Source organism: Plasmodium cynomolgi, chromosome 4, assembly GCF_000321355.1.
Source record: "Plasmodium cynomolgi strain B DNA, chromosome 4, whole genome shotgun sequence".
Lineage (NCBI taxonomy): Eukaryota > Apicomplexa > Aconoidasida > Haemosporida > Plasmodiidae > Plasmodium > Plasmodium cynomolgi.
Window position 1 is genome coordinate 189,944 of NC_020408.1, and position 9,131 is coordinate 199,074.

The following is a 9,131-nucleotide window of genomic DNA, read 5'->3' on the forward strand; positions in this document are numbered from 1 at the left end:
TTTCGGGCGAAGCAAAACAAAACAGATTACAATAAAAATTGCTTTATGAAACACCGAAGAAGCAACGCAAACGGCAGAGCGTTCGAGCAATCCGCTGGCAACAATTTTGTAAATGATTCATTTCCAGCTGGAGCAAAACCGGAAAATGCAAACATATACAAAATAATTTTTCAGGAGGTAAAAATACAAGAGTTTCTTAATCTTTGTGTAACTCTGAGGACAGCAAGAGCAGGACAGCACCCCCTCCTTATCTTTTTTTTTTTTTTGCATCGAAGAGCGTGTTTTTTCTTTTTTTATTTTTTCATTTGCCACGAAATGAACGCATACGTAAAAGTACCATGAGTCATACACGTTAGAGGAAAGTATGGACACGCGCCAGAGTGAAGAAAAAAAAAAAAAAAAAAAAAATCGTACCGAAGTTTATAATTATCTGAGTGGTAAAAATATATACATGTATGTGTATGTGTATGTGTATGTATGCTTTACTGCACACGATTAATCCCCCGCGTGAGTTACGTGGACGACACAAGACTGAGATCAACCCACCAGTTTGATGAGATGGTTCCCCCCTTTTGGCGTTAATATGGTCTTCCCCCTCCTCACCTTACCTCACCATTGCTCACCTCCCCTTCCATTTCTTTTTCCATTTCTTTTTCCTTTTATTTTCCCCCACTGGAAATCATCACTTCGTTGCTCTCCCCACACGCATGCCAGCCCCTGAATGTTAACCCTCACCGCACCCCCTCCTGAAAAATGGATAAACATGCACTCAAGAGAAGAAACAGACTGCTTAAAAAGAATGAAGCTCGGATGAACCTTCTGCTGGGGAAGTCCGAAGAGGGCGATATAGAGAAGGACACGGAGGGAAAAAAGAAAGCGGTCGACTTGAAACCAAAACGGAATGAAGTAAAGAAAGAGGAGGGACACGATGGAGGGGAGAAGAAGAAACAATCTCCCACGGGGAAAAACGACACTTCGGAAATGGACCCAATGGCATCACCGAGTAGTTCCCCAGGACAGGCTAGCACCGTCGATCCGGATCAACACACGGACGATAATTCCAACCAAAAGGGGGGAGACCCTACGAGTGGACATGACCAAACCCGGGAGGGGAAGCAAAAATCTGACGCAGAAACGAGCCAAAAGGATAGTCAAAAGGGGACCCAAAAGGGGATCCAAAAGGGTGAAATAAAAAATCGAGCAAAAAAAAAACGAATAAGCAATCACGCAGGTGATAAATCAGATAGCGACCGAGACCGAGAGGGGTATACCAATGCGGATGATGTCAATAACCCCAGTGAAAGCAACAGCTGCAAATCAGAGGAGGGGAAAGTTAAAGAGGAAGCCCCAATTGGAACCCCCCAATATAAGGTGTCCCTCCGCAGACTGGCCGAATTTGCATCCCTCATATTTCTCGCCACAGTTGTAAGCATCGTGAAAATAAAATATTGTGACTACAATCCATTGCCGATGAGCATAGAGCCCATGCGAAAGAAAAAAAAACTCCAACGTTTCATCAGCTCCAAGTTTGTTTTTTTTTTCCTCTCCCTTTTTTACAACATGACATTTTCGCTAATTGATGTGTATGCCCATTTTGTAAAACAAAACATGAGTCAGAAGGATCTCTGGAAGTATCTACAGAACCTACGAGAAAGGCTGACTAGCCAATCTGAATCCCTTTTGCTTCTCATAAATAATGGCACGACGGTTGCTTTTTTTTTTGTGAGTCTCGTAAAAACATACTTGCTGTTAATGTTTTTAACTCATTTGTTTGATGACCTTTTGTATAACTTCACCGCTCGCAAGACTTGGGTGAGTGCTCCCCTCCCCGCGTCGTAGCTCCCGCGCACGGGGGTTGCCTCTCTCCTCGCCAAGCTGCCTTGCCAATATGCCTTGCCAATATGCCCATTTGACCATCTTCCATTTGTTATCCGCCACTTGGTATCTGCCATCGGCCACCCATCAGCTACCGTCCATCAGCTACTCTCCATCAGCTACCGTCCATCAGCTACTCTCCATCAGCTACCGTCCACCAGCTACCTCCTACCAGCTATCACCCACCATGTGTCAATACTTTCCCAGCTCAACCAAATGGCCACACATTTTTTATGAAGCCAAATATTTTGCGACAGTCTTCCCCATTCTGCATCCCACTTTTAAAATATTTTAAAATGCAAAAATACTCCCTAGTTCCCCCTTATTTGTCTTTTAAATTTTTTTTTTTTTCTTTCCAACTTGTTAGCCCAAAAATTATGCCCATAAAAAAAAGTATGAACTATTGACGTAAAAATGCGCCATTGGGGGGTCATCCGAAAAATACAGCAAAATGGAGCAAAATAAAATACCCATTTGGAGTTTCCCCCCCAAATGGGTAAACCCTGCGCAGGGGGGGTGAAGGTACAGCGGTGGACCACACACGCGTCTGCTCATATGGCCACGCGCGGGGGGGACTACAAATATTATCAACGTGCAGGAGCGTAGGTGGGAAGGAAACGGAACAAACATACACAAAACAACGGGGCGCAAAAAAAAAAATATGGCGCGCGTGGCCGGCGATTAATTTGCGCACAGGGAGAGTGAGAAGTACAATCGCTAACGCGACACAGACGAGGCCACCCCCCGCTAAGCGGGTCGGAGCTCCTTCCCCTTGATCTCGTGGAACTTGTGCGCAATGGCCTCGTGGTAGACGTAAGCCTTGCTGCGCCTGTACTTCTCGAACACGTCATTCTCGCCTGGGTCTGGCATCCCGGCGGAGTAAAAATCAAAGTTGGATGTCACCGGGTTACCTTCCTCATTCCAATTTTGCGCATTTTCAATAGCTATTTGACTAAAGTTAACATTCTTGCTTTTTTTATTTTTCCTAAGCTTATCATCGCTGTCGTTTAGCAACTCGATCATGGAGCTATCAAACAGCTCGACTGACGAAAAGGTCGTGTTCGTATCACTGGAGTAGTTTCTTTCCACCTTTTCCTTCTTCCCCAAGCTCTTAAGCGCCTTATAATTTTCGTAGGCTTTCATCCTTTCACTCGAATCGGATGCATCGCTACTTTCGTCACTTACTCCTCCTTCGTCCTTCATGATATTTCCCAACTCATCATAAAAGTCATTAATCTTTTCACTCAGCTGTTGAGATGTGTTTGTAGACGGAGGGGTTTGATACGTGTATGAGATGTCTATGGGTGTGTATGGGACGAGTGGAATTTGCATCTTTTTCCCCTTCTTGGAAATAAATTTTAATAAAGTTGCTAAAAATCCTACTGAAATGTTTTCCGGATTTTTATTTCTGTTATTTTCTCCACCCCAAGGATGATTAAAGTAGTTCTTTCTTCCTTCATCAGGAAAAAAATCTTTTTTTTTGTATCTATCAAATGGTTTGCTATACTTGGGGAAGTCACTAGATGGGAAAAGAGGTGGAGGAGGGGGAGGGGGGGAGGAAGAAGAACGTTGGTAGGGGGCGGTGGAATATTCCTTCCGTTGAAATAGCCTATATCTCCATATTTCCCTCTCTCAAAATCTGTGGCATATCTTTGGGGGTGACTATCCATATAGCCCTGCTCACTATGGGGGCCACCTCCCATTCCCCCCTTTGGGCTGAAGGTTGACAGATCTGGTATTCCCTGGTGATACGAATCGATGTGCCTTCCTCCGTCTCCCCAAGCAGAGCCATTATTACCATTGGCACTTTCATTATGAAACACACTTAGTAGCATCTTCGTCTCATTAAAATTAGTGACGAATAATTCCTTCCAAGAGTGCACTATCTGTAAAAGGATATTTATGGCTCCGTGGTCTTTGTAGTAAGCACAAGTATAGCCATCCTGGATAATCGAGTGAATGTAAACCTTGAAATCTACCAACTCTTTACTCCTCCCATTTTGCATCAGAAATTTCAGGAGTTCACTATACGAACAAATTAAATTTAATTTATTCCTAAAAATTGCACACTTCAATATCCTTTGGTAGAATTGGATCGATATAGACTGACTCAAATTTGAAGTAGAGCATTTTTTCAACACCCATTCGTTCATTACTTCTCTGCTATCTTTTCTTGATTCTTCGCATTGCTTGAGTAGATCATGTAAATGCCTTTCTTCCTCTTCGTTCAATTTCTGAGCTTCCCCAGGAGAAGTTCCATCGGTTTGGTCCTGTGCGTTTGTAGTAACCCCACCATAATTACGGGTGTAATTGTACAGCCCGCTACTCCTTCCCTCATAGGTAGTATTCTTCTTCCACCCCCCGTACGGGTTGCTCTCCTTTTGGAGGTTGTAACTCCCTTCTCGGCTTCGACGTGGGCTTCGGCTTCGACGTGGACTTCGGCTTCGACGTGGACTTCGGCTTCCACTTCCACTTCGGCTTCGGCTTCCACTTCCACTTCGACTTCCACTTCGGCTTCGACTTCCACTTCGGCTTCGACTTCCACTTCGACTTCGGCTTCCACTTCGACTTCCGCTTCGACTATGGCTGTAGCTGCTTCGGGGACCGCTCCTCCCGCTGCTGCTTCGCCGGCCGCCGCCCCCACTGAGACTCCTGTCGCTGTCGCCATAATTCCTCCTCACCCCCCGGCTGGCCCTATCATCATTCGCATTTTTGCTCCTATTCCCGCTGTGGGTTCGGGTCCTCGGACTCATTGGCACAGTCTTTACTCTTTTCCTTGTGGCTAGGGTTGAAAATCCGGAACCCCCCACGTGGTTTCCCCCTTTCAGGAAAACTCCACTCAAAAGGGGTTAACGGCCTGGGTATAGATCTCCTAGAGGTGCACCACTGTGTTATCTTCTCTAATAGGCGCGTCTCACCAACGGGGTGGATCCAAGGTCAGATCGTCTTCTCTCTCTGTTCGCAGGGTTGTGGGGCACGGCGGGTTGGCAGCTTAGCGGGTTGGCGGTCTCACAGTTTAACTTCCTCACAGGTTTGCGGCCTCACAGTTTAACTGCCTCACAGGTTAGCGGCCCCACAGTTTAACTGCCTCACAGGTTAACCACTTGCCGCTAACGCCCGCATGGATACTGGCTGGCTTGACTGCCTACCTACTTCACCTTCTACGAGCGCAACATAGAAGGGCCTACTTACACGCCTATCATGCGCGCAAAAGCGTATGCTGCACCCAGGGTGGATAACTCTATCACTTGAACATCTGCGGGCGAGTTCTTCCCTTGCCGTTTTGGGAGGCAGTCTTCAAAAATGGGCAACTCCTTGGCGGGATTTTTTTTAAATAAAACGCCCGTTGCTGAAGCTTGGCACTTGGTGCGGAGAAGATGAAGAAAAAGAAGATGAAAAAGATGAAAAAGATGGGAAAAAAAAAAAAAAAAATAGTCTTCCTTTTTCTCTTCCTTTTTCTCTTCCCTTTTCTCTTCCTTTATCGCTTCCTTTTTCGCTTCCCTTTTTTTATCTCATTTTTTACGCACTTTTTTGCGCCATTTTTCCCGCCTTTTGGCGAACTCCATTATCTGACGGCGCGGGCACCTCAAGCCAATTCCGTGGTCACCCCGTTTGGCAATTCTCCCTGCGCGCTGGGCTGGGCAGGGCAATGCTTGTAAAAAAAAATGTATGGCGCAATGACCAAGTGCCAAAATAACCAACTGATGTGACCCCATCTGACGAGCACTACGCAAAAATCACCCGAGGGAGGAGAATGTCAAGAGGAGAACAATTTTGACACGCGTGTTTTTAATTTTTAATCCTCCACGGAGCCCCCCCTTTCCTTTTTTTTTTTTTTTTTTTTTGCGACACGAGCAGGTACATGCAAAGAGTTATTCATTCTTATGTGCATGCCTCGTATAGGGGCCACCTTGCCACTTTTGCGAATGCCTATTTGTCGTGCCGACCGACCGTTGATGATCCCAGCCTGCGCTGCATCCACTGCCTTTGCTGCGCCCACGTGGGGTTACTCCGGGTGAGAGGAAACCCCCCCCCTCCGTTGTATTCCTGCCCGTTTCGTACCCCCGTAACGTATCTCCCCTAACAGACTTTTGTTTCGAAAAAAACGTAAACATATAGAACGCGACCTACCTAGCGGTGCATAATTAATTTGCTCACCACCACCGTTACAACTGCAACGGATGAGCGAAGACGAGGTCTTGAGTACGTGCGCCCCCCCCCCGTTCGGCGTTGTTAACTGTAAAAGGTCGCATCGATGGGGGTATCATCCTGGTGAATGTAGTATTTTTCTACTTCCCACCTCGTCGCCGTCTCCCCCCTTTTTGCATCACCTCTTCATTTTAAAAAATGAGGAGCGAAAGAAAAAGAGAGAGAACACACAAACAGAATAACAAACAGAGACAAAGACACACAGGCAGAGAGGGACAGAGGGACAGAGGGACACAGAGACAAAGACACACAAGCAGAGAGGGACAGAGAGACACAGGGACAGGGGCAAAGAGGTAACTCACCTCGGTGAGACTCCCCAAAAAGTGTATCTTTCCCCTGTGAGTGCACATATGCATTGTGTTCTCGTGCATTCGACACGCACACGAGTGCTCTCAACAAACGTTGCCATTCGGAAGAGAGCATACGAGGTGAAGTGACCCCCACCACCACCACCATACACACACCTTGAGAGAGGTTGGCTCCCCCGCCAATGTAGCCTTCCCCAAGTTAGTAACAACATTAGCACATCGTAATGATGCATATACGAGTGATTTTATTTTTATCTTCGTGCCACTACGAGGAATTCCCCTCTGATAACCCCGAAATTAAATTGTACCCTGTGGCAAAGTGCACAGCGCCATCGGGTGTATCCCTCTCCTCCTTTCACAAAAATAAAGACATTTCATTTTATCCCTACAACCCTAATTAAATACACACATCCATTTTTAATTTGAATTTTGTGACTACACAGGGAGGGTCTCTCAAATCCATCGTTCAACTATATTATATGCTTTCCTTTTTTGTGTAAAGCCTCCCTACTTAGGTTGGTTTCCCCAGGGGTGTCTTTTTTCCATTTGCTCTACATGTAATCAACACAGCATCCACGTGGTTACGCCTTTTTTTTTTCCTTTTTTTTTTGTGTGTGTGTTGTAGTTCCAGCAGAATTTGCATTTTTTTCACTTGAGAAAGGAGAGTCCTCCCATCCCCTTGCACTGTTTCAGTTTATGTAGTTCTTTAACCCCATCGCGACGTACGGCTCACTCCGCGTTCACCTCGAGCACACACCTAACATCACTATTGCCCCCGAAAGAGGAAGGTCCTCATCCAATTCTCCCTTTTCAGTAAAATCCCAAATGGGAAAAAAAAAAAAAAAAAAAGCAGAACATGGATGAGCATCACGAAGACGATTTAGACGAAGGGTCAGGGGGGACTTCTAACAAGGAGAACTACCCAGAAAAGAAGCCCCCCCCAAAGGGGAAGACAAATAAAGGAGTCGAGCGACGAGGCCCTCCACTGCGTTCGCCTCAGTGGCGTGAAAACGGAGGTGCACTTGATTCGAAGGGACGCGACAGAGTGAGTGGTGGCGGAGTGAGTGGTGGCGGAGTGAATGGTGACGGAGTGAATGGTGACGGAGTTAATGGTGACGGAGTGAATAGTAACGGGGTGAGCCCAGAACGGGAAGAACCCCCCCCTGGGGAGCCCCAAAAGGGAAGCAGCGAGGTGCCTAGCAAGGGGGAGGCGCTGGTGGGTGGAGAAAAACCAGGCGAGGACAATGCTAGGGGAGAAGCACCCAGTGAAGCAACAAACGAAGACAAATCGGTGGAAGAAAACCCGTCGGGGGGAAATCCGTCGAGGGAAAACTCGTTGGAAGAAAACCTGTCGGGGGAAAACCCGTTGGAAGAAAACCCGTCGGGGGAAAACCCGTCGGGGGACGAGCAAAAGCGAGGCAGCCTCGCGAACAGGACCACCAAATCGGACAGCACGAACACCGCGAGCAGCAACCTGATAAAGATAAGCCAGAAGAGCGAGGAGTGGGAGCAACCAAAGAAATGGAGCTTCTCCCTTCTCCTCACAAATATAAAATCCATGGTGCTAACCAACTACATCTACGTAGCCAAGAGGTGCGGCATCCCCAACCAACCCAACAAACCAGGACCAGTGCTTGCCATCAGTGTAGAAAAGGAAAATACAAACGAAGTTAAAAATATTATCGTGCAAACCCCATGTGCATATGAAAAGTACACACTGAAAGGAAAATTAATTCAACACAAAACACTCTACCCTTGTACAGTCACCTGTATGATGTATGGGAGCATCGGAGGAATCGGAAAGACCGTCATTTTGGGACTGCAAAATGGGTGCATACTAGTTTACAAGAGTATCGAGTTTGAATGCATACTAAAGTTGAATACAAAGGAATGTCTGGAGAAGCATTTTAAGAGCTCTTCTGCTTCGTCTGCTAGGAAGCCTTTCAATAACTCACACGTGAAGAGTGGCGTCATGGATGCGTATAGTGGGACGAATGGACAGAGGGACTCAGGTAAGGTAGCTTCTCAGGGGGGCAGTTCGAACAATGGAGAGAATTACAACGATCTGTCGTATCAGATTTCTGGTCTCTCCGTGAAGTCCACTTTTGCTAACTTTATCCATTGGATCATTGCTGGGAACATGCAGGGCTACATTTTCGTGTGGGAGGTGCCCAGTGGGAACATCATCAAAATCCTCGTGCACCCGCACCACTTGTTCGGCCACGTCAAGGGGGGCTCGCGCGCCAGCAGTGATGGGAGCAGCGACAGCGATGATAGCAGCGATAGCGACGGTAGCAGCGATAGCGACGGTAGCAGCGATAGCGACGGTAGCAGCGATAACGGGGGTAGCAGCGATGACGACAGTAGCAGCTACAACGACGGTAGCAGCGGTAACGACGGTGGAAGTGACAATTGCGATCGCGGCGGCCGCACCGATAATCGCCCAGGAAAGCGAAAAAAGAAAAAGAAAAAAGCCATCCCAAATGGCAGGAACGGTGGGAGGGATCAGGAGGACGAACAAGAAGAAAACGAAGAAGACGAAGAAGGCAAAGAAGAAGGCTGCTTCACCCTCGAAGACGACGACTCCTGCAGCAAGCCGGACGATGAAGAAAACTCGAGCGAGTTCTCCGGCGGCAGCTACTTAAGCGACTCAGACGAGTATTGCAACTCCACCGATCAAGACAACGCCAGCAGAGGGGGTGGCGCCGCCGCCATAGGAATGTTACGCGTGAAAGGGAA

General features: G+C 47.2%; 3 protein-coding genes across 3 annotated transcripts in view; 2 read left to right on the forward strand and 1 right to left on the reverse strand.

Moving 5' to 3' along the window:
* Positions 1 to 753: 753 nt before the first annotated feature.
* On the forward strand, positions 754 to 2,287 carry PCYB_041470 (hypothetical protein; the record flags this gene model as incomplete). The annotated part of the gene is made up of 2 exons (XM_004225298.1): positions 754 to 1,812; positions 2,243 to 2,287. The coding sequence occupies 2 exons, from the start codon at positions 754 to 756 to the stop codon at positions 2,285 to 2,287; spliced, it is 1,104 nt and encodes a 367-aa protein (XP_004225346.1).
* A 1,108-nt stretch (positions 2,288 to 3,395) lies between these two features.
* On the reverse strand, positions 3,396 to 4,028 carry PCYB_041480 (hypothetical protein; the record flags this gene model as incomplete). Its single annotated transcript, XM_004225299.1, has 1 exon — positions 3,396 to 4,028. A coding segment is annotated over one exon (633 nt), but the record flags the coding sequence as incomplete, so codon positions are not given.
* A 3,220-nt stretch (positions 4,029 to 7,248) lies between these two features.
* Positions 7,249 to 9,131, forward strand: part of PCYB_041490 (hypothetical protein) — a gene marked incomplete at both ends in the record, with an annotated part of 2,718 nt that continues 835 nt past the window's right edge. The window contains one exon of the mRNA XM_004225300.1: positions 7,249 to 9,091. Coding sequence (XP_004225348.1) covers positions 7,249 to 9,091 — 1,843 coding nt within the window. The remainder of the gene's footprint in view (positions 9,092 to 9,131) is intronic.